Below are 25868 nucleotides of genomic sequence, written 5' to 3'. Positions count from 1 at the left end.
TCTCATCCACACACAGATAATCAGTCATTGCCTTCTGTTCTTTCAGCTCTTCAGTCACCCTTTTCATCACTCGTCACATAATTATACCTGTGGATCATTTTGTGCCTAAAGAGAGTATTGACTGTCACCAACCCCATGCCCACACAAATGTCCACTAGAGCACTACCATTCTCTTCCACTTCTGCAGGCACACCCCACTCACCAACTACTCCGTTCACCTTCACATTCTCTACTTTTTCATTCATATCGCCAATCAGAAACATTCTCTTAGTCCTCTCAAGCTTCTCCATGCACGCTTCCACATTTGCCCAGAATTCTTTCACTCTGCTCACATAGTCTTCCACTGGCTCATTTACACACACAATCGCCCACATTTGTAGTCCAACTTTCAATCTTACCCACACAGTCCTTGAAGCAACTGATCCATACTCTCTTATATTTTCCTTCCATCTCTTCCTCAGAATAATACATATACTCTCTTTTGCCTTCTCATTCTCACGTACTCCCATGCATATACCCTATCCATACTCCCTCTCTCCTCTCCATATAGTCTCATTCAGTCCACATATGTGCAGTTTTGCACGCTCAAGTTTCTGGGCATTCTCTATTTCACCTCATCATTCGCAATCCGTACATTCCACATTGAAATCCATACCATATCCTCTGTACTGTCTTTGGTTGTCGTCTGTTGGTCTGTCTTAGTATGACACATTTTGTCTTTTTAATTAGTTGTTTTCTGGGTAGCTTAGGTTAGTGACACATTATCCGGCTCAACTCCAAGTGGACAGCTGATTGGGGGTCTATCTGTCTATCTATCTATTGCCAGAGGCCTTAGTCCCGTACAGGGTGGCCACAAACAAATCGCCTCCACATCACCCTGTCCCTCCCCATTTCACTGCCCTGCTCCCAACTCACACCTCTCTCCCCCATATACCTTTCCACTCTATCCCTCCATCTCATCCTCGGCCTCCCCCTCCCTCTCCCCCTCCTCCACCTCACTCACATACACTGTCCTCGTCAGTCTCTCACCTCCTCTCCACATGGCCAAACCTCCTCAGTGTGTTCCTCCTAATGCGTCCTATCACATCCACATCCACACCACAACGCTTCTTGATATCCTCATTTGTCAGCCTGTCTCTCCTGATTGAGGGTACTGACGCAATATCCGGCGTTCTGCAATATCTGGTGGAGGGTTTGGCTGAATTATGCCAGATAAATGAGAGTTTACTCGTTTCGTTTTCATTTTTGCTTTTGAAGGCTCCAACATGTATGCATGCATTGACCTTGATCACCTAATGGTAGCTGTCCATGCTGCTTGATCTCAGGCAGCTTCACTCTTTTAGTCCCTTATTCCTGAGGTCACACTTAATGGCCTTGTCCCAGATCATTTTCCCTTTACCCTTTGCTGCTCTATCCCCATCATTAACTCTTCTCACTTTCTGCACCCAATTATCATCCCCTATCCCCTTCATATGCCCAAACCATTTCAATTTACCTCTCCTCATCACAGCACTAATACACTCCAGTCCTATCCTACTTCTCAACTCCTCCATCATAAACCTAGCCCCCAGTCCATGCATTCAGGGACGCTCTGCACATCCACGTAATCATTGCCATTTCTGTATGTTTGAGCCTGCGTATATCCTCTTCCTTTACCGCCCGGGCCACACGACTATACAGCATTGCGCTTCTAATACATGCCACATAGAAAGAGCCCTAGCATGGAGGGAGAGCCCTCTCATTGTCAGGAGAGGCAACAGGTACCTGAACTTCTTCCAACCACACCTCACTGTAACACAAAGCTAGCTCCAGCCCCCCCTCCAGCACATAACATATCTCTCAAATAACAAAACTCTTCCACACTATCAAGGGACCCACCAGCAAGTTCAGTCCTTTCACGTCAGACAATCTTCACCTGCTCTCCATGATATACCGCACATGAAATCAGCGTTATCTCGCAGTCTGCCTCAAACACCACTACATTTCTTATTCACCCATTTATCACAAACACTGCACAAAATGGAATTACTTTCCACGTCTTTGTGACAAATCGCATGTGGCCACTCCCCCTCTTCTTTGACAGTACTGCCCCCAGCCCTACTGTAGATACCATCACTTTTGTTTTATCTGCATTTTCTCTTAAGCCCTTCTGCCCCATACCTTCTCTCCACTTCCTAAATAATTCCTCTGCCTTACTTTCATTCTCTGCAATCATCACCAAATCATCAGCATACAACATCTCCCATGGGAGTCAATTTCTAGTGTCACGTGAGAGGGCTTCAGACACCAAAATAAACAACAAGGGTCTCAAGACTGACCCCTGATGCACACCAACGTTCATGGAAAACTCATCACTCAAATCTCCATTTGCCCTTACCTGGGTGTGAGCACCCACATAGCTCACATGGTTATAACAACCCTAACCACCCACTCCTTGATCCCAAGCTTTCTCATTGCCCGGATTACCATCTCTCTGGGGCCTCTGTCAGAGGCATTCTCCAAATCAACAAAAATAAAGTACAGTTCCCTTTTATTTGCTGTATATTTTTTCCCTGAAGTTGTCGAACAGTGAATATGGCATGAGTGGTCCCTTTGCCTGGCATAAACCCAAACTGCATCTTGTAAGTACAATATTCGCTCCTTCTCTAAACATACCTACTAGAACTCTCTCCATTACTTTCATTATCTGTTCCAAAAGCTTTATGCTTCTATAATTTCCTTTTTCCAGGGCATCACCCTTCCCCTTGTACACATTTATAATCACACTCTTCAGCCAATCACTTGGGTCAATACACTCATATACAGTATAATCAATTTTATCAAATCAGTGACAAATCCCACTCCTCTGTCTCCTGAGGCTTTCAACATTTCGGCAATTAACTCAGACACAACTGCTGCCTTCCCCACCTGCATCCTGCCTATTGCCCTGCTCACAGTTGCAGCATCAGTCAGTGGCCAAGGTCCAGACATTAGATCTGCTAGCTCCAAACCTTCCCTCTCCCAGTCAAACTCCTCATTCAACAACCAGTTGTAATGCTTTCTTTAGATGTCTTTGATATCCCCACTGTTCACCATTACCTTTCCTTCATCAGTCTTCACATGGCTCACCTATGATATCCCTTTTAAATACACTCAATCCTCGTAAACCAGGTGTTTATAAATCACGGATTCGTAATCCGTGGCAAAGTGACTGTCAGACTGCCAGCACCCTGAAACCGCTGTTAAGTCACGAAAATCGCGGATCTAGGCACCGAAGTGGGCCTTTTCAGAGGAGAATCGTAAACCGTGGCATTCAATTTGATAACCGCAACCCAACAACCAATCACCACCCGTCCGTGGTGGCAAGTGTGCATACTAATGCTGCCATGTTGTTGTTGTTCTGCCCGCCAACCCGCACTGTACAGAGCATCACCGTGCGGTATGAGAGCTACCTGCCTTTTTTTGTGCACTTTCCCCCCACCTCCTATCTTCCATGTCCCCTCCCGAACCCCCGAAGAAGCGCTGTAAGCCCTGTGGCATCAAGAAGCAGCTGCCGTTGTCGTACAGTCAACGTTTGGAGCTCATTTGTTGTTTTGAGAAGGGAGAGAAGTTTGCAAGCCTGGTGAAAGAATATGGGAGGAATGAGTCGACCATAAGGACTATCTACAAAACCAGGGAGAAACCAAAACAAAACCAGGCAAACTTTGAGGACTTCCTGTGGGAGGCTGAGGAGCTGGAGAAGGGAGAACAGCTTGAGGGAGCACCCCCACCTCATGCTGAGATGTTCTAAGTTCTTCCCAACACCACCCCACTTCATTTACTTAAGCAATATCGTCATAGGATTAAGGTGAGATCTATTAACCTTGCTTATTTCTATTAAATACATGCCCTGAATATCCCTAAGAGTTATTATTTATAAACCGCGGAATTTGTAATCCGCGGCAGTGGTCCAGACCCAAATTGCCTTGGTTTACGAGGATTGAGTGTATCATATTCTTCCTTTCCCCATTATTTAGGTATCATATTCCTGTCACTACTTATTGCTTTTCTTTCTGTTACAAGTGGCTTTACATTGAGTGACAAGCCAAATGGTTTCCTGTAAGCTAAGAAACCATTTACAATGCTGGGTGGTAACCATATAACCAAACCATACGTGCTCCCTACGTGTCAAGTGAGTTGGTGGAGGGTTAGTGCCCCTCCCTGTAAAACACATAACTCAGAGTCAAATGGCCACCCCGTACGGGATTATGGCATCTGGCAATAGACAGATAGATAGATTCTTCCTTTCCCCATTATTTACGTTATCAAGTAAAAGTCTCTGAGATTCAAACTTTGCTCTGTAAACCTCTCTTCTAGCCCTACACTTGGCAGCCAAGTATTCCTCTTTGCTACCACCCTTTCCCCACATCTGGAAAACCTTCTTTTCTCCTTAAATTCAGCTTCTACACCCTCATCCCACCACCAAGTTACTTTATGTCCTGGGAGGTCCCCTTGTCCATCCGCATGTTGAATCGGTAACCCTCAAGAGGTTCTTCTTGAGGGCCCTGTACTGTTCATTGACACTTCTGTCTACGTCTCCCTGTTCAGCCACTACTCTATTCATCTCGCTGTAGAAGGCATCCTTTACTGCCTTGTTTTTCAACTTCCATATTTTCCTCCTAGGTCTTTAGCTCCTTTTTCTTATCACCTGCTCCTTAAGCACCATGTCTGTCTGTCTATTGCCAGACACCTCAATCCCATAAAGTGGTGGCCACAAACAAATCGCCTCCATGTCGCATTGTCCAGTGCCATTTCACTGTCATGCCCTAGCTCACACACCCCTCTCTCTTATACCTCTCCACTCCATCCATCCATCTCATCCTCGACCTCCCCCTCCCTCTCCACCACTGTAAAGGGGTGGCCACAAACAAATCACCTCCATGTTGCATTGTCCAATGCCATTTCACTGTCATGCCCCCCAGCTCACACCCCCCAGCTCACACCCCCCTCTCTCATATACCTCTCCACTCCATCCCTCCATCTCATCCTCGGCCTCCCCCTCCCTCTCCCCCCCCCCTCCACCTCACTCGCATACACTCTTCTCATTAGTCTCTCATTCTTCATCCTCTCACATGACCAAACCACTTCAGTGTATTTCTCATAATGTTTTCTATCACATCCACAGCAACACCACAACGCTTCATTATTTCCTTATTTGTCAATCTGTCTCTCCACGGAACTCCACACGCTCCTCCCAGATAACTTATTTCCACTGCTCCTACTCTTGACTTGCGTCCTCCCAACAAGGTCCAAGCTTCACTTCCGTACGTTAGAGTTGGTACACTATTACAATACAGTACTGTCATGCAGCGACTTTTTATACTTCCATGCTCACTTCCCTGTTCCTTGTCACTGCTTTCAAAGAACCAGCAATTTTTCTTCCTTGTTGTACCCTTTCAAGCACTTCACCCTCTAAACTTCCATCCTTACTCATCACACTACCCAAGTACTTAAACACTCTAATATTTTCCATTTCCTCCTCATCCAACCTCACTGTACATTCAGTGACTTAATTTTTCTTAACCCCTTAACCGCGGGGCGTCACTTTCGTGATGCTTGGGAGCAAGGGATCATACCGCGGGGCGTCGCTTTTGTGATTCTGTGTTATTTTGAATTCACCCGGGCTTCCAAGTGGGGGCTTGTATCATCTATCAGTACTGACAATGTCCAACACTAGTCAGCACTCCTAATCTCATCTGTACTCCCATCCATTGTTGACAATTTAGCCATTTCTCCCCGTTCTTGACTCCCCTCCCTACCCCCCCTCCATTACCCTATCCTCTCGCCTGCCCGGCCATGCTACGCTAAGTAAATCTTCCCTGGAATTTTTCACTGATTTCATCCATTGAAATAAGCCCTATGTCGTATTCTTATACCAAATAATACATACAAGAAAGAAATCAGGTAAGTGAGAGTGCCATACACCTGGAATTGGCTAATTATCACCTGACAACACCTCACGTGCACTCGTTCGCTAATTTTCGCTGTTTTTTTCCCCTTGAAATATGCCGTATAATCTATTTTCGTAATAAATATACATGTAAGGAGGGAAGGGAGAAGCCTAAGTGATATTTACATTCACCTGGAACTACCTAATTTATAATGTATTGTCTAGATTTCCTGCCAATCATATCAGTGCTACACAAAGCTGTTTCAAGATTTAACATTGGTAGCTCTGATTATATATCTCCTAAGTAGGCCTCTAATCTATTTTCGTAATAAATATACATGTAAGGAGGGAAGGGAGAAGCCTAAGTGATATTTACATTCACCTGGAACTACCAAATTTATAATGTATTGTCTAGATTTCCTGCCAATCATATCAGTGCTAGACTTAGCTGTTTCAAGAAGTAATATTGGTAACTCTGAATAACCCCTAAACAGGCCTCCAGGCTGGCTGGCCCTGCGTTATCAGTTTACTCTCATCTTCCGAAGTGAGAGGACATATCTTTCTTCTTGCTGACTTCAAGGCCTTTTTTCACCCCCATGCAAATGGCTCTGTGACCTTTACCCCCTACTAAACCTCGTGTGGAAAGAGGTAAAGGGCTGACAATTGATAAAAGAGTGACTACGATCTTTCTATTGAGTAAAACAGTGCAAGTGGAATTGTAAATAATGTGTAAACAGCAAGTGAAAGTAATGAATGTAAATATACGTGAACAATGGAAAATAGTTTTATAAGTTATTTCAAGTGACTGCACAACACAGTGTAAATAAAATAGAAATATAAATAACGTAAATAAAATAGAGAATGTAAATAGAAATGTAAATGAGTAGTAATATAAGAATACGAGTATATACCCTAGGAGTAATGAAAGTGAAAGTTTCACTCTAGCATGTCTGAATGCTATGAGTTATGAGAGTGAAGATGAAAGTGACTTTCACTCTCAATGCCAGTATACAGGACGAGAAAGTGAATGCTACGTATTTTACTGAAAGAAATTGAATCCCTACAGTGACAATAAACTAATACTACTGAAGGAAACTTATGGATAAAGACTGTAGATATATATAAGTGTTATATAGTAATAGAAATATAAAGTGTGAGGGGTTTTATGAATAATAAATGACAGACTACCAAGAGCGAACTAGTGCCAGTGCGACGATCAGACGCGCTCGTAATTTCCATTGCTTTCACAGTGTTTTTTTTTTTTAGTATGGATCCCAAACTACTTGAAAATTGTAGAATAGTGTTTATAGTGTTTGTATCTGGCTGTGGTAATCATATTACGGGTTGTCGGGAAGTGTAAAGTGGAGACTTCGGTACCCTACTTCAGAGGTCTCCACAAGTCCTACGGTAACCGACGAAGGCTCAACAATCATTCCAGGAGAAAGCTGAAGGTATGTGCCATAAGCATATATAATTTTATTATTCTAGGACTAATAACTGATTTTTGGCAAATATTTTTTGAGAGTCTGTCGGAGCCCAAATAACCCCGCGGCACACGCAAGTCATTGGTAAACAAGCCCGCGGTGTAGGGGTTAAAGACTATAATTTTACTCTTCGCTACATTCACCTTTAGATTCCATTTCTTGCTCGCACTCCAAAACTCGTTCACCAAGCCTTGGAATTCCCCTTCGTCTTCACATAACAACACAGAATCATCTGCAAACAAGAGTACAGGGAGTTTCCAAACATTGCCCTCTCTCATTAGGATCACTCCAACATCCACATGCCTATCTTGTATCTCTTTTATAACCCCATCCGTATACAAACTGAAAAACCATAGGAACATGACATCCCTGTTTCGATCCAAGATTCACATAGAAAAATTTATTCTGTTTACCATCCACATGCACTGCAGCCATAGCACCATGTCACATATCAATAACTTGTGTTGCTGCACACACTCCTCGCTCCCTATAACTTTAACATCCCTCACCAACCTCCTGTCAGCAAACAGTGCAGTGTGTGATAGTAAGTGAAGTGATGCTGTTTCTTTTTGTGTGGAGTGGTCATCCAGGCCCTCCAGCTGTTTTACATCCTGTGGGGGGGAGGAGGGGCCATAGGAGTTTTTTTTTTTTTTTTTTAGGTTTCGTGGTCAAGGTCACCGTCCCTAACCCTGTTGAACTCATGTTATATCGACCTCATTATGTGATAATTCATTATGCAGCAGGTCTTCACTTGACACAACCTTATCTCATAACGAGGCTGCTCTGTATTTGGTTGCCATACTGAATATGAAATCAGGTTGTGTTTTTGTGAGACTGGAGGATCATGTATGGTGTAAGTGTGACCTTTGTCCCCTAATATATAGCGAAAATTGAGCCCTCATCGGATGCTGGTGTTCTGCTAAGACCATACCACACAGATTATCTTTTAGTCCTTTGTGAATCAAAACGTTTGGCAACTGTGTTTTAATTAATAATCCATGCTTAATACCTAGTCAGGTATAGAAAAAAATTTACCTCTTTCTTGTATTCCTTCTCACATCCACTTCCTGAACCCCCCCCCCTTCTCTCTCTCTCTCTCATTTGTATTTTGTCCTCAATTGATACACTGTATCAAAAACATTAAGCAAATATAGCTACATACCAGGCAGCTCCTGTCACTGGTATGACTACTCTGTGAGAAATAAACATAGATGCACATAGATTGTGTATCTGAACAATGTCTCTCGTCAGATACTTCAGGAAGTACAGTAATTATCTTGCAAGTAATAAGTCTTTCATCATCACATCATTAGCAAGCCCTTGCAGCTTTACAGACATTTTCCTTATATGTTGACTAGGTGTGTTTTCCTTTCAGGTTGAAATAGTTTAGAACATGGTTTCCTCTCATCCTTTCCTATGAAATTTCCATGTATGGTGCATGGTGTTCCATCTGTTTCCTGCCAGCTCCATTGGAGGAGTTTGATGGGTGGGTGGGGGAGGGAGCCTTCCTGCTTTCCTATCCTTGTCTTCAACGGATATGAGTGGCTTTAGAGACAGCCTACAAGGTGCTGCCCAAAATTTCCCTAAATTTGACCAAAGAAGGAAAAAAAATTATGTCAAGTCCTAATCACCACTGTCTCCTTTGAAGTAGTCTCATTGGGTGTGCAGACATCAATCCCAGTGGTTTTTCTGTGATTGGAACTCATTCTGGGAGTCTTTGAGCATCAGCTTATTCAGGACCTTCTGTGATTCCTCCTGGATCTCCTTAGTGGTGTCAAATCTTAGTCCCTTTAGCTAGATTTTCATTTTCGGAAAGTGGAAAAAACACAGAGGACCAGACCTGATGAGTACAGGGGCTACAGTTGGCTTGTTTTTTTTATGCCAAAAACTGCTGAACAACAAGGGCTGCTTGCATGGGTGCATTGCCATGGTGAAGCACGCACTTGTCTGGACATTTTCACCTCGTCGCCAGACAAAATGCGTTGGCACTTGGCAATTTCTGTACAGTAGGCCAAAGGTGTCACAAACATCATGGATTGTCCTCCTGTCATCTTCGAGGATGGTTGAATAAACTTTGGCCACATTGTCAGGAGTTGAACTGGTGGAAGTGCGACCGGAATGTGCATCATTATCCGTTGACATATGTCTGTTTTTAAAGCGCTTAAACCAGTCGTTGGTGTGTTAACCCCCAAAACATTGTCACCAAATGCTTGTTATAGCATTTTATGAGTTTCTGCTCCATTCTTCCCGAGTTTCACACAACTCTTTGATGCATACACATTGCCCATTCACATCCTCCATTTTTATTTTTGAGATCACAGAATTCACAAACTAAACTAAACAGAACAATAAAATAAACACATGCATGCAGCAAACGTCCTTCCTGCACAACGCCACTTGACACGCAAACAAACAAAGGGTATGTGCACTGCTACCTAGCATCCACATGGTGTACAACAAGCAGTTTCCACTGTTCTTTCAAATTTTGGAAACTTTTGGGTAGCACCTTGTATCCTGTAACAATCAGCCTCAAAAGGACCAGTAGGTCTGGTGCTGCATGCTTTCCTTTGTATAATCAAGCTACCTTCTCCCCCTTGTGTTCATCATCCCTCACCACCCTTACTACCTTTCCAAGCCTTAGTGTACCACAGCCCCTCCCACCCTCCACTTGTATACATTTTCTTTTCACTGTTTCCCTACACTAATTTTCTTTTTCCCAGCATGCTGTTTGCCTTCATAGTACTTACCATGAACATCCATTGACTGCATGTGTGTGTATATTATCATGATATGTATATGCAGTGTGCTGGTGATACACAAAAAAAATTATGACAGCCATTGGCTGGTCCCACAGTTCTCTACCTGAGATTAGCCACCTTCCCATCCCTACCTCAGATCACTGTATATCCTTGAACAAGCCTTCTCTCCTCCCTTCTTAAGGTGTGTGCATGAGTGATTAACCTGTATAGCTCTCACATGGATTTGGCCTCTGAAATATCACAAGACCTTTACACATTTCACCTACCCTCAAGGCCAAGGTTGAGGTCCGAGTGAGTTTTAGAGGTCAAGGCTAAAGGCCAAGACCTTTATGTGGCCTTGAGGCTGAGGGCTCAAACCTGACAATAGCACAGAACATGGAAGCTGGGGCAGCAGAAGAGGTAATAAAGATAGAATATTGACAAAGAGATTCACAGTACAGTGGGCTTGCTCTGTGCACGAGTGGATGGGTGGTCCACGACTTCACACACTGTGATTTCGCGTAATAATCGTATGGGAAAAATAGCCTTTTTTTTTTTTTTTTTTTTTTTTTTTTTTTTTTTTTTTTATTAAATGCGAGGAAGAAGGAACCAAAGGCCATGAGCCCGCAATAAGAGTTCCCTCCAAGAGAAAAACAGAATACAAGAGAGAGCCAAATTCAAGATCCATTCATTTCGAGATGCCTGGACACGCTGCGTTTAAAAGACTGGAGATCATAGGCAGCAGGAAATACAGACAGAGAGAGACAGTTCCAGAGTTAACCTGTTGCATAAATGAAGGACTGGAAGTAACAGTTAACTCTTGCATTAGAGAGTTGGACAGAAAAGGGATGAGAGTTTGCTGCTAGATGGGTGCTACGCGCCCGTCGTAGAGGTGGAGGAATGCATGCAGACAGTTCAGAGGAGCAGTGACCATTAAAGTAGCGATAGAAAAGAGATAAAGATGCAACAGTGCGGCAAAGAGACAGAGGTTGAAGGGAGTCAGTAAGAGGAGGAGAGTTAATGAGACGACAAACCTTTGACTCCACCCTATTGAGAAGAGCTGTATGTGGGGAGCCTTCCCACACATGAGAGTTGTACTCCATACAGGGGCGGATAAAACCCATGTATAGAGTCAACAATTGTGCAGGGGTAAAGAAAGAACGGAGTCGGCTTAGCACACCCAATCTCTTGGAAGCAGATTTTACAAAAGATGTAATATGATCATTCCAAGATAAGTCCCAAGTAAATGAAACCCCAAGCATGTTCAAGGATGACGCAGGATTAAGCTGAATATTATTAAACATTAGTGGATGTACCTGTGGAAGATTTTGTTGGGTTGATAGGCGTAAGAACTGAGTCTTAGATACATTAAAAATAACAAGATTATTTTTACCCCAGTCAGAGATATGAGCTAAGTCAGACATTAGGTGTGCCTTAGCCTCATCCGTTGTTTGTTGAAGTAACTGCTGAGATGGGCGTTGCGGGAACCAAATGGAAAGGTGAAGGGTGGAGTCATCAGTATATGAGTGGATAGGGTTAGGTGTACAGCTTAGAAGGTCATTGGTGAATAAAATGAAGAGTTGGTGATAGGACAGAGCCCTGAGGAACAGAACCCCCTCAAACCATGATATTTTTTTAACCTTAGAGATATAATAAAGGGAAAATTTTTAAGACATATACTAGCAAAAATATGGTCAGTCACTTTAAAAACAGTAGACAGCAGGCCTGATGGACTTAAAAAGCAGGGGCTCCAAGGCGTGGCAACACACTTAGAGTCATGAGTGCCCCCACCGCACCGGCCACATCACACATGTTTAACAATTGCCAGTGTTGTATTATTCCAGGCTTTGACAAAGAAATGTGGCAACGGTTATTATGGTGGGGGTTGCAGGTATGTCAGGTGGAGCAGGTGAGCAAGGTGGGGCTGTGGATGTGGAGGGGATGGTGGCTGGTGAGTAAGGTGGGGCAGTGAAGGTGGAGGGGATGGTGGCAGGTGAGTCAGGAGAGGTGGTGAGGGGAGGATCCTCCATCTCCTCCTCACTACTGCTCAAATTTTTGGCAATTTCCTTCATATCTTCTTGTGTGTCTGTTTCATTCCTCATCTTCTTATGGGCATATTTGCAGTATAACAACTTGGCATTCATGAAAAAAACATTAATCAAGTGGATCAAAACATTATAGAAACCGGGTATCTGTTCTAACTTACCATTATTGCCGAAAACGTTACTGTCGAAGTTGTTACTGGCGAGATCTTACTGTCGAATCCTCTTGAGCACCTTCCCCACGAGCCTCTAGCATCTTGATGGGCGCATCATGTAGGGGGGGGGGTCACGTAGTCTGGGAAAATAGCGGTTTTGGGCCACTCCTTGCCTCTGCCTCGCATATTGTGGGCTAAACTCGCTCATTCAAAGTTTTATGGTTGTGATTTTTGGTCACTTGAGTGCTATGCAATTCGCGCACTGTGATCATGCGTACTGTGCAAGCCCACTGTACAGAGTTCCATTTTTTCTCTCTCTCCTGCAACTAAAATGGCTGTCCCTCAAGGGCTTGTATAGTACCATTGTTCTGGAAAGTTATAACTCAAAGAATGAAGCTGAGAATTTAGAGATCGATACAGAGATTGACTAGAGATGTGTGGTTTCTCACTTTCTCGTTTGACACTGCTGAGAGCTTTTGATTCTTACTTTTTTGCATTTCTTGTTCCTATCAGAATGTTTTTGAGAACTGGAATAGGATGAAGGTGAATGGATGTTTGGCATGTTTCATTTAGCAATGCTGATTTTTACTTATGTTGCCAGAGTCCTTTAGTTTCTGAAAGTTTCCCACCCAACATCATGTAAAATGAAGATGGGATGGTGATCAAGGTGATGACATTATATTGTCATTTTTTTATGGTTATCTTTATTCTTCAGGTAAAGGAGCAGGCTGCCACCATTGAACGTCTGAATGCTCGGGTCAAGGAACTGGAAGTTGAACTGAGCAGTGCAAGGGAGGCAGGTGGGGGGAACAAGGAACACCCTCGTCCTACACAGCCATCACAGCCACCACCAGCTATCACTACTGCCCCCACTGCCACACCTGAAAAAACTGCACAATCCTCATGAGCTGATGGGTAAGCAGTTTCTCCCATTTGCAGATATAATTGTTAATTTTTCCTGTGTTTTTATCATCTTATGATGCTACCAAGGGTAATAGGCTGGTCATTTACCCTCAGATGAAGCATTCAATGGAACAACCAGTTGAGTGCCACTGCAGCCTAAATTTAGTTGAGTACAGTCATGACTTGGTATGCGATGAGGTTACATCAAGTAAAGCCTATCATATACTGATTTATCATAAGTCAGCGTCATTTTAACGTGGGCTGAGTGGGGATCAGGGCCAGTTTTAGGGGGGGGGGCACGGGGGGGCAGTGCCCCACCAGATTTTTCGATTGTCCCCCCAAATGCAGATTATCAATATATGGAATGTGCTGCACACCACTGTGATCGTTCTCTTTGTAAATGTACGAACAGTACGATAATTATTGCACTTCATCGATAAAAAGGCTCCTAGAAATCCGTTGGACAAATCATTATGATGTGACAAAGTCTATCTACCTATCTATCTATTGCCAGATGCCTTTATCCCGTATGGGGTGACCACAAATACATCGTCTCCACGTCACCCTGTCCCCCGCCATTTCACTGCCCTGCTCCCAACTCACTCCCCCCTCTCTCATATACCTCTCCACTCCATCCCTCCATCTCATCCTCGGCCTCCCCTTCCCTCTTCCCCCCTCCACCTCGTTCACATAACTCTCCTCATCAGTCTTTCACCCTCCATCCTCTCCACGTGACCAAACCACCTCGGTGTGTTCCTACTAACGCATCCTATCATATCCACATCCACACCACAACGCTCTTTATATCCTCATTTGTTAGCCTGTCTCTCCATGTGACTCCACAGGCTCCTCTTAAATAACTAATTTTCACTGCTCTCACTCTTGACCTGTGTCCCTCCAACAATGTCTAAGTTTCACATCCATACATTAGAGTTGGTATCACAATAATATCATGTAGTAACATTTTCACTTCCATGCTCACTTCCCTGTTTCTTATCACTGCTTTCAAGGAACCAGCAACCTTTCTTCCTTGTTGCACCCTTTCTTCCTTGTTGCACCCTTTCAAGCACTTCACCCTCCAAACTTCCATCCTTACTCATCACACTCCCCAAGTACTTAAACGTACTCACATTTTCCATTTCCTCACCATCCAGCTTCACTGTACATTCACTGACTTTACCTGTCTCAAAGAAGTGCATAATAGAAAATAAGGATGCTATCTTCAACATTCTGCCTGAGATTTCTGAGGATGAAGAAGCAACAGTGAATGTATGTACAGAAGCATCAGACCTTCAAGTACAGCTAAAGAAACAGAATTTTTTTGCAACTGGTCAGTTTCTTCTTTGAGTCTTTGGTTCTCTAAAACCAGCCAGTTCCTTGCTGTAGACTCAGTACCTTGATATGTGCAGTGCTAGGGAAGTTGTTGATGCCAGCTTACAAAAGCTGAAAGGTCTGCGAGAAGATGATTTTTGGTTTGAAGATTTTGAGGCATCTATATGTAACCCTCCTTTAAAGAGGAAGAGAACCATGAGTAAGCAACTAGCGGAAAGCATTGTGCTCTCCACTGTTGGACTTAAGGATTCTGATAATCCCACCATCACTTCTTGTCAGTCTCTAAATAGATCACTTCTCAACATGTTAGACAAAGCAATAGCTGAAAATAATGGAAAACAGATTTTCTGTGAAAAACCTGGATATTTGAAAGCTGTGTCCTGCTTATTGCCTAAGTCAGGTTCATGTCTGGATTTCAGCTCTCTGGGTCCTTTGCAAAGACTTGCCAATAATAACAAAGAATCTGATTTTATGAGCTTGAGAAATGAAATACATGTTGCAAAACCTATGTTACATAAGAAATTTTCCAGCTGCAGTGATGCTTCCATATCTACCATATGTAAATATTTGCAAGAGTACAAACAAGCATTTCCTGAACTGCATAAGGTGTATTTCACAGCCCTAGTTATTGGAGTGTTATCAGCATCAATTAAGAGCTCATTCTCCACGCTCTCATGAGTGCTGACTCCTTTCCGACGCGGTATGCTACATGACGGAAAGAAAAATTTGTTGATCTTGGCCCATGAAAAAACAATAACTAAAAGTCTAAATATGGATGAATTGGTAAGATGTATTGCCAAAAAATGCAGACAGTTGGTGCTATAAGCTACATCTTAAGTTCTATGGCAGAAGTTTCTGCTTTGATGTTTGCCATATTTTATGGGAAAAATGGCATTTCCTGATATGCAGACAGTTAGTGCTGTAAAGTAATTGAATTTAAGTTTGGCAGCATCAGTTTCTGTCTTTATGTTATTTGCCTTATTTTATGGGAAACGTAATTTTGTGTTATGCCTTAACTTTACTATATTAGTGGATAATTTGTAAAATCAATAAAACAAAAAAAGGTCTTTATGTTTTCCTTGCTTGTAATCTGCCTTGATGTTGTTTGCTGGTGCTTTATTATTTTATCAACTTAAGTGTTATATTGATGTAATGGAAGTGGTTTATTTGTTTTTTGAACAATAAAACAAAATAAGGTCTTGGTTTTCATAGCATGTAAAATGTGAACACTATTTACTTGTTGTGGTTGAGATTGTTAGTTCATGTTCATCTTCAGGTGAATCAGTCATAGAAAGAGAGGGAGAGATATCATTATCATCATTGTTTCATCTGAGTTTTGCACATCTGCCTTCTACAATGTACAGGATTTTGCATTTATCAAAATTATGTTTAGCAGTTTTCTTATAGCACTCAAAATGTTTTATTTGTTTTTGCATGTGTTAATTTAGCTTACTGATATACCATTAATCTGAGGAAGAGGAAGGGAGGTGAGAAGGAACGGGAAGAGATGGAGGAAGGGAGAAGTGGAGGAAAAGAGAAATGGCCCCCCTAGCTACGCCTTTGTGCCCCATCAGTACGTGTAGCTGCCCCTCCAAATGGAGGAGTCTGGAACCGGCACTGGGTGGTGGGGAAGTGGTTGGGGGGATTGGGGATTGGGGGTTGTGAGGGATGGGGGTGGGGGTGGGGAGGGTAGGGGTGGTGGGAGGGTAGGGGTTAGGGATGGTAGGAAACCTGTGGAGGGTATTGAGGGGATGGTGGGAGGAATCGGGGGTGGTGGTTTGGGAGTGGAGTGGTGGGGGGTGATCAGGGTAGGCCGGGGGATTGGGGTGGGGGGTGAGGATGGGGGTGGATGGCAGGTGGTGTGTGGGTGTGGTGGTAGGGAAATGCGGTGGGTTTGGTGGGGAGGGGAGGCATGACCGCATATGCAGACACCCGTCTTTTTGGCCCTAGTACCCTTGGACAGCATATGCGGACACCTGTCTTTTAGGGATTAATGATGACGTTTGGGGAGGATGAGTGACTGCTAGGGAGCACCACATATCCCCTAGCTCCTGGAGAGATAGCATGGATGACGACCAGGACCGGACATGTACCTACAAGATGTAAGTGATGGGAGGTGTTTGATATTTTCTGACCCATTTTTTATGATTAGGGCGTTGGGCTATAGATAGATAGATTTGTTGGTTTTAGTGAGTTATTTACAGGTGTTAGGTTTAGGTTAGCTTTTTTTTTTTTTTTTTTTTTTACAGCTGTTAGGCCATTTAGATTGGCTTTAAACTTTTTTGACTCGTTTTGGTGGGTTTAGAACATGGCTGGGGGGGAACCCAAGGCTCAAAAACTCACTGTTATACTTTGCATGTTAAATCCTCCCTGATTTACAATACCTTTCCCAGCTATAGGTTTTTACTTAACCAATTGCATTGTTAAACCAGGGTTTGCCTGTATATACAGTAATCCCTCATTTATCCGGACATAATAGAACCAAAGGTATGTTCGGGTAGTGGCAACATCCGGATAATGAACACTGTTCCCCTGCCATACCCAGACCCTACCTACAGTATACCCACCTCCAGCCTATACCTAACCCATTTGTACAGTATCCATGCTTAATTTGGCAGTGTTTTCCGGTCATTCAGGCATATTTAGACATCAAAACACACATAGGTATATCAAAAGTAATGATAAACACCAAGAAAACCATGCAGGAATACCACTGAAAACCAAAAAACACTCTACCTATACACTACTATATGTTCAGTGCCCCTCCTTATTTTGGTAGTGTTTTCAGGTCAGTCTGGCGTATTTTGACATCAAAACATACATAGGAATATCCTTAATAATTTTCAACAAGAAAATCATACAAAAAAAGCACTGAAAACCAAAAAACGCCCTACCTAAGGACTACCGTATGTACAGTACCCTTCCAATTTTTGGCACTGATTTCGTGTCATTCTGCCATATTGTGACCTCAAAACACACATAGGATTATCCAAAATAATTCTCAACACACACACAAAAAAAAAGCAAAAAAAAACACCGAAAACTAAAAAACATCGTTCCTAAACACTACTGTATGTACAGTGCCCCTCCTATTTTGTGGCACTGTTTTCCGGTCATTCTGTCATATTGTGACCTCAAAATACACATTGGAATATCCTAAATAAATTTTAGCACCAAGGGAAATATGAAAGAAACCTAAAGTTACCTGCTGAAAAACATTTGGTTGGGATACTTACCACCCAATGCACCGCCACCAGGCTTCGTAACCTGCCACCTCCAGCAGGTGTAGAGTTGTGCTATGTGGCTTCGTGGCAAACAGTAGCGCCTAACGGAAGTCAATAAACTCCTCGCCATCCTTATCCTGCTGGAGCTGGGTGGTGATTGGTAACGTGCAATACGGTGATGGTGGCCTACCCACCTCAGGAGACTCCAGAGACAGCTGAAAACTTATTGCCAACTGAGACTCAGCACCTGTCGACGTACTCGGTTGTGGGTCCAAAGGTGAAGGCGGGAAATGAGCTGGTGGTGGTGGTGGTGGTGAGAATGAGCTTGCACTCATGGGGGTTGCAGGCTTGAAGAATGAGTCAATCCTGGTCTGACGATAGGACCGACGATTCTGCCGAAGGATGACAGCGTCCTGACTGCCCGCAGATCCGCCGCCAGGTGGAGTGGCACAAACTCCCTGTCACAGTGTGGGTGCTTGGCATACTCCAGCAGCCCCTCCAGGTAACCATGGAGGACACTGAGATGAGAGACTGAAGGAGTTGTGGAGGGCTGCAAGTCAGGGTCCTCATCCTCATCCTCGTTGGTCCCACTGTCCTCTTCCGTGCCCGCAGAGGCAGCAGCGGCGATCTTCTCGTCAGCCATGGTCTGGTAACCAGCATTGCTGTCGTCATCTTCCAGCCACTCCCATGCGTCATCGACGTCCACCTGCTCTCCTGCTGTTCTAAGGTGACTGTGGAAATCATCCATGTTAAACCCCTCAAAGTCATGTTCAGCATCAATTCCCTGCAGGAGACGAGACCAACTGCTTTTGGTGGTTTTGACAGAGACTTCCTTCCATGTGTTCGCCTGGTTGAACATGGCAGACTTTAGGTTGTAACACTGAAGAGTCTACAAGGTCTGCTCCCCACGTGTGTCCTTGACTGTGTCCTCATCCTCCAGCACCACCATCACCTCATTCAGGAACCTCTGTTGGTACAGTCTCTTGGCAGCCATGATAACACCCTGGCCCATTGGTTGAATCAGAGCAGTTGTATTAGGTGGCAGAAACATGCAGCTAATCAGCCCATCAAAAGCAAGCAAATCCTTCTCAGACAGATGCATGGGAGCATTGTCCAGGAGCAGGAGTGCCTTCACCTGGTCACGAGCGATTCCAAGAGCCACTGTTTAATAACGGCTAACCTCCTTGACGAAATGTCTGTGGAACCAATCTCTGATGATCTTAGCAGTAAACCAGGCCTTCACAGAATGGTATCACACAACAGGCAGGCTATCCATCAACCCATGGAGACAACGTTGTTGTTTTGCAACCCTAACAACAACGGGTTTGAGACAGTGTGTCCCGTTAGCATTGGCACAACACAAAACAGACACGTTGTTTGGACAGCTTCTGACCAGGCACGGACTTCTCCCTTTCCTCAAGCAGGATGTTGGTGGGCAAGGAGTGGTAGAACAGACCAGTTTCGTCAACTTTATAGACTTTACCAAGGGCAAGGCTCTCGTCCTTGATCAGGCACTGCACTTTATGGAGAAATGGGTCTACTTCCTCCGCTGCTGCAACCAAGGCCTCTCCATGTGCCTCATGGCCAGTAAGTCCATGGCAGAGCTTGAAGCGATTGAGCCATCCCTCGGATGCCTTGTAGTCCTGCACATTGTGCAGGTGTGCAAACTTCTCAGCAGCAGCCTTCACCTTGGTCCCACGCACTAGCACCCCAGCATCACCCTGCTGATGAAACTACATCAATGTTGACCGGTTGATAATGGCGTGCTGGTCCTGGGCCATTACCTTCCAGTTGCCGGTACATGTGTTTTCGGCAGACTCCTGTCTGTACTGCATAAGCTTGTCGCGTGACTTCTTGATATTGAACACTGTTGAACGGGCTATATCATATTTGTGAAGAATGCGTCCTGTGGTCCAGTGCATGTCAGCCTTGCCCAATATCTCATGCTTCTTCAGACTCAGAACCTTCCTCATCTGCTTCTCAGGTGGTGGTTGGGCCATCACCACACACACAAGAATACAGCAGAGCAAGGCTACATCCTGAAGAATGTAGGGAACCATCACAAACACAACTGCAATTGGAGCCATCGTTGCAAGTGCTACCACTGACGAGGGGCAGAAAGGCAGGAACTGAGGTGCGGGCTTCTGTTTGCCAGCAAGCTGTACAGCATTGCCATATCTCACCCAATGGTTGCTTTTGAGCACAGAGGAAGCAACAAGCAGCAAACTGACATCTGTATATAAGGTTCATTTCCGTTTGTCCAGGCAAGGGTTAGTACGTGACGGCAACAGTGGATGACCAGTAGATCACCACCTCAGGCAGTGTATGACTAATGCGGCCTGCCAGGCAACTCTGACCATTCGGTAGGGAAGTGGACAGGCGCATGTGGTGGAGGGTGTCCGTACTAATCCCGGAGGCCGGAGGACTCCCGCCATTTGGTGTAGAGGCCGACGGGCATTTTTACCATACATTTACTCAAGGCTTGTGGTCTGTGTTACACATGCGGTGGCCAGCGGTACCCCTCAGCCAGGAACAACGCTCACCTCCACCGTTCAAACATAACTATAGAAATTTCTCGAAGATATGCTCAATGCGTTTCCCAGGCAAAATCACATAGGTTATCTTTACCTAACCATACCAAATGTAACCTGTCCCAATAGGGCTGCTTGGCTAAGTGGCTAACTGTGATATTGAAACAAATACTCATAACGAATGGAAGTGTATTGTACAGTACAGTATTGTACTGTACATACACACATACAGTGCTGTACTTCATATAGTACAGTATTGTACTGTCATATGCATTGGTACAGAAATTTTTGTATAGATACAGTGAGTCCTTGATATACGAAAGGGATAGGAACCAAAAAAAACTTTTGTAATTCGAAATTTTGTATATCAGAACAATTTTCCCTATTGAAATATACATATAAATGGGGGGATGCATCCCAGGACCCCCTCGGCCCCCCCCCCCTGTTAAGAAGTAAGCAATACCTGTGTACAATTGTAGAGAAGGAGGTGGCCATATTCTTGTACATCTCCATTTTCTTCATCACAGTCCCATTGGTGGAAACAGCAAGGCCTAAAGCACTCCCAATCTCCAAGACTCCCTGCCCCTCCTCATGGGGTCTTATAATTTCCAATTTCCTTTCCAAAATTTGAGTACAGTGCTGCTGCTTCTCTGCAGCGGGCTCCCCCAGTGCTGGAGATGATGCAGGGCGCTTGGGAGGCATAGCAAAACAATACGAAAAGGTGAAGGGCTGCAAAAATATCCTCACATACAGCGAGGCTGTGAGGAGAAGAGGGACGTGAACTCAACTGAGAAGTGCGCGAAAATTTGCTTACCAGAGAAGGGTTAGTTCGTTTTCTTTCGGCATGCGAGTGCAGCGCTATGCACCTCGCCCATTTTGAGTTTTTCATACAGTATTCCATTAACTCCTTCATAGCTGCCAGCCTTGAACAACACTTCACTGTTTCGGTGTCATTGACGTCGAGTTAGGGCATTATAAAAAACTGCAAACAATTATGGGAAGGGAATGAAGGTCACTGGTGTGTGTACATGACCCTACTCTACCATCCCATCAGTCAGGCGTTCTCTTCACTCCAGATGTATTTGCTGATGTTTAACATGCTTACGTTACATGCGCCCTAATTTTGAGTAAGTTTCTTTCAGCAAGAGAACATAATTTACCACCCTCAAAATAGTCAGAAAAATATAGAAGACAAACTAGAGGAATATGAAGGGAATCGGTAAGGTCTTTAGGCTGTACACTCAACCCTCAGCTATCACACCCAGTTGGTCCCGCTATGGTTGCGCTATAGCCGAAACCATGATAGCCGAATTGAAGAACTTAGGGTAATAATTCTAATTGGTGCCATGACCTCAATATTTACCCCTAAGATACTTTTTTTGTACCACATATTAATATATAATAGTCTAAAAATGAGCATGTTTTATGATGTGATCACAATTCTTATAAATACCCCTCACAGTTGATTCATTGATGTTATGTTTCTTCCCCACACTTTGCTTGGTCTCACCGTTCTCTATAAGTTTCGTATTTCCAGTTTATCTGCATAACTTAGGTTCTTCCTCTTCTTTATTTCCCTGCCAGGTGCCACAGCATTATGTTGGGTGATGGTAGGGGGATGGGGAGGGGGTATGTTGGCCATGGTCATATCATAAAAAAGGTTATTGTTCTTGTTATCACTGTTCACGGTCTGAGGGTGCACACTTGAATGGTTTGGAGGGCAGGAAACTCAGTCGGGCGGCCAATCAGTGCTCGGCTGGCGCTGACGTCACACGACCAATCACGGAGTGAAGCTTTTGTTGGCTTGGCAGAGCACTGGAGCCTGGCCCTTTTGAAATTTTCGAACATTTGCAGTGAACAATAGCAGGCATTTAGTGCATGATGAAGGTATTTGGGTAGTTTTTTATATAGGCGTGATAGCGAGATACGCTATAGCAGAACCTGTGATAGCCGAGGGTTGAGTGTATGCTTACGTGAAAGATTATGGGTTTTACAGTGTTTAGAGACGATATGGAACAAAAATGTTTGCTAATCGGAAAAAATTTACTCTTTCGTCCCACATGTTCTCATAGGTTAGCCTTCAGTTCCACATTCTTTGTTCGATATCACTCTTCCCAGTATATTTCGGACTGACTGAGCACAGTTATTTCTGCTCCTTAGAGTTAGTGTACATTTACTGCTCATTCTTTTGTTTGTTCTTATGTGTATGTGTGAAAGAGAGAGGACTGATAGAAACAATAATGTATTCCATTATCACTTTCATAGCTGCTGGCCCTGAACAATGCCTTACTGTACTGGTGTCAGTGACATTGAGTTAGGGTGAGCTATAAAAAACTGCGAGCAATTATGGGAAGGGAACGAGGGTCACTGGTGTATTTACATAACCCTACGCTACCACCTCATGCAGTGTGGCGTTCACAGTTCGCTTTGTCCCAGATGTTTTCGCTGATGTTTCGATGCTGATGTAACACGCATCCTAATTTTATTAATTCTTACACGATTCATAGCAAATCACAGGATGGGTTTGCGGGGGGGGGGGGGAGCCAGGTGTGCCAGACGAATCTTTTCACATATGTAAGAAAAAGAAATTGATTTTAGAATTTTGAAAAAATGGTCCCAAGGCTGACCACGGGAGCAAGCAAATATCTGAACCCACAGCCATTGAGGGGGCTAAACATACGTTTTTCTTTAAGCAATAAAAGCATCTTACCAAATCAGTTCTTCCTGACAGTCTGTTATATTTTTCAGATTATTTATGGGTTGGTAAATACAGTAAACGTTTCTTATTAAATCTGTTTCCCCATCATTTTTAGCTGTTCTGGTGTGACAACTCTTGTTTATTTCGTTAACATAAATAGCGGAAAGGACTGTTCTTCCCTAAGTGTTTAACTAAACCTGGTCTAACCGAGCTTATCTGTACCTAATAATTTTAACCTAACCTAACCTCCAGTTGGGAAATTGAGAAACGATATCCACCTTTGAGCATATTGAGTTTCTACCACTGCACTGGAAACGATCGTAGGGGAAAGTGACGATAATACTGTAACAGGGAGGAAATTTTTCAGCAAGAAAAAGTAATTTGCCAAACTGAAAGTTGTCAGAAAATTACAGAAACAAGCTGGAGGATTATGCATTGAATTGGTAAGGTCTTTCTGCTGCTTCAAGTGTACAATGAAAGACACAAGTATCCTCCCAAAGTCTGACGAATATAGCGTGGAAAAATCGAATCATTTGAAACACGCACTAGTAGAAACAGGGTTTTCATTGTATTTTGCCTGGTGTAAATTTTCTTCAGACTGAGCTGGGAAGATAGTTGTCTTTCATTGTACATTTACCAGTAAATAAATCAATCTAACAGTACTTGTGTTTTGTTTCCGCCAGATTAATCATGATTTCAGACTATTTGGGCACTTCTTCACATCATATAGTCTGGATAATCGGGCTATCTCTGCATTTCCTTTCGTATCGAGTATCGATTTTCGTATCATCAAGACAGATGTTTTCGTACAGTACTGTGGAATTTGTCCTATATTAATCGATTTCATACCATTGAAATTTCGTACTTCGGGTTTTCATATTTCGAGGACTCACTGTACTTCTATTGTAATCATAGCATGGGAAGGAATCTCTCTTTTTGTGTGTGTGGTGTGTGCATGTGTGTCTCCCGGTGGCCACGCGACTTTTGACCTTTAGTAGAGAGGCGGATGGGTGCTGTCACCGAACATGTACTGTACTCATGGCTTGTGGTCTGTTTTACATGGGCAGTGGCCACCTGTACCCCTCAGCCAGGAACCACGCTCAAAAAATAACCATAGGATTTTCTCGAAGATATGCTTAATGTGTTTCCCAGGCATAATTACATAGGTTAGCTTTACCTGACCTTACCAAACCCATCCTATCCTATCCCAGTAGGGCTGCTTGGCAAAGGTGGCTGACTGTGGTATTGAAACGAATACCCATACCGAATGGAAGTGTATTCTACAGTATTGTAGTGTATTGTACATACACATATACAGTACTGTACTGTGTACAGTACAGTACTATCATATGCATTGGTACAGAAATTTCTGTATTGATATTGTAATCAGCATGGGAAGGAATCTCCCTCTCTCTCTCTCTCTCTCTTTCTCTCTCTCTCTCTCTCTCTCTCTCTCTCTCTCTCTCTCTCTCTCTCTCTTTTTGTGTGTATGGTGTGAGTGTCTCCCAGTGGCCATGTGATTTTCGACCTTCGGTAGAGAGGCGGACAGGCGCTGTCACTGAACATGTACTCGTGGCTTGTGGTCTCTGTTCGATGGTGGTGGCAGTGAGGAAGGGGCTACCCAGGTGGCTGCACGATACTAGGCATTGAGTGGGGATGCGTACAGACGTTTTGACACCACTTGTTGAGTGGGGATGCGTACAGACGTTTTGACACCGCTTGCGGCTTACAGTCGTATTGCTTGGGTGCTGGAGGTTCATTGGGAGTGATCAGATAAGCGCGCGGCTTTGACCATTCAGTACAGGGGCAGACGGACAGGTTGTGGGTTACAGACTACTTCCTGCTTATAGCTCGAGCCCAGTGGCCACGATACCCAATGTTTGGACGTGTTGGCTGGCCGGCCGAAGTTCTCGGGCACTTTTACATCTGGATAATAGCAAGTAAAATCAGATGTTGGTGTAATAGAGCCAAGGTCTAGTTAGCGTCTGGATACTGAACACGTCCGGATAATTGAGGGATCACTGTATAGTAATAATGTACTTGTCATGAAGAGCTTCTATAACAAGGATGTAAAGTAAGCAGCAAAATGTTGAAATTATGGGCCAGGTTAGTGTAAAATGGGTATAGTTTTAATTTTTAGTCTAATAATATGCTGTTGCACTCATTTATTTTCCATAATGTGCATGAAATTCCACTGTATGGCAGGACCATTGGATATAATGCACTAATGGCTTTTTCAGGTTGGGCTTCCCCCCAGTTACTGTATTTTGCAGTGTATACGATGCATTCCTCCCCCCCCCCCCCCTTAAAAAGTACACTGAAAAATCCCCATGCGTCTTCAAAGATGAATGTATTGAGGTTAGACTGGAGATAGCTCTGGCTCTGTTCAGGACAGTCACTTATTACAGCAAGTTATCTTATAAATTGCCTATCGCTGGTAGAATATTCAATAAAAAACTTTTAAACTAAAATTGGTGATAGATTGTGAAAAATAAGATACACTTGAATGTTTATTCAGAGTATTTATGAAAAACTTCAAGGACAACCACAACTCTTGTGTTTACATACAGTGCTGACAGTTCTGCCACCTGGTGTCTGCTGATGCATGTAACTGAAATTCCTCAATGCAGGCATGAATATTTAAGATGAACAAGTGTTTGTAGCTGTTTATTGGCCTTTATTTTATATGATTTTATATTTGCATGAGTCATGGTGATACTTGATATGCAATCAAGTGACTCAAGGACAAACCCAACAGTGTTTACTTATTGACAGTGCCGTCACCTGGTGTCTGCTGGTGAATTGAAAGTCCTCATTGCAAGCATGGATTTTTAAGATGAACCAGTTCTTGTA

General features: G+C 43.6%; 1 protein-coding gene across 1 annotated transcript in view; it reads left to right on the top strand.

Annotated features, from left to right (window-relative positions):
* LOC145404820 (c-Myc-binding protein homolog) overlaps positions 1–25868 on the top strand; it is a 134206-nt gene that overhangs the window by 89060 nt on the left and 19278 nt on the right. The window contains exon 3 of the mRNA XM_080276309.1: positions 13043–13242. Within this exon, the coding sequence (XP_080132435.1) occupies positions 13043–13234 (192 nt within the window). The 3' untranslated portion in view covers positions 13235–13242. The remainder of the gene's footprint in view (positions 1–13042; positions 13243–25868) is intronic.

Source organism: Coenobita brevimanus, chromosome 65, assembly GCF_032717465.1.
Source record: "Coenobita brevimanus isolate Jiangsu-jjx chromosome 65, ASM3271746v2, whole genome shotgun sequence".
NCBI lineage: Eukaryota > Metazoa > Arthropoda > Malacostraca > Decapoda > Coenobitidae > Coenobita > Coenobita brevimanus.
The sequence above is the reverse complement of the archived record's forward strand: the minus strand, read 5'-3'. Positions and strand labels throughout refer to the sequence as shown.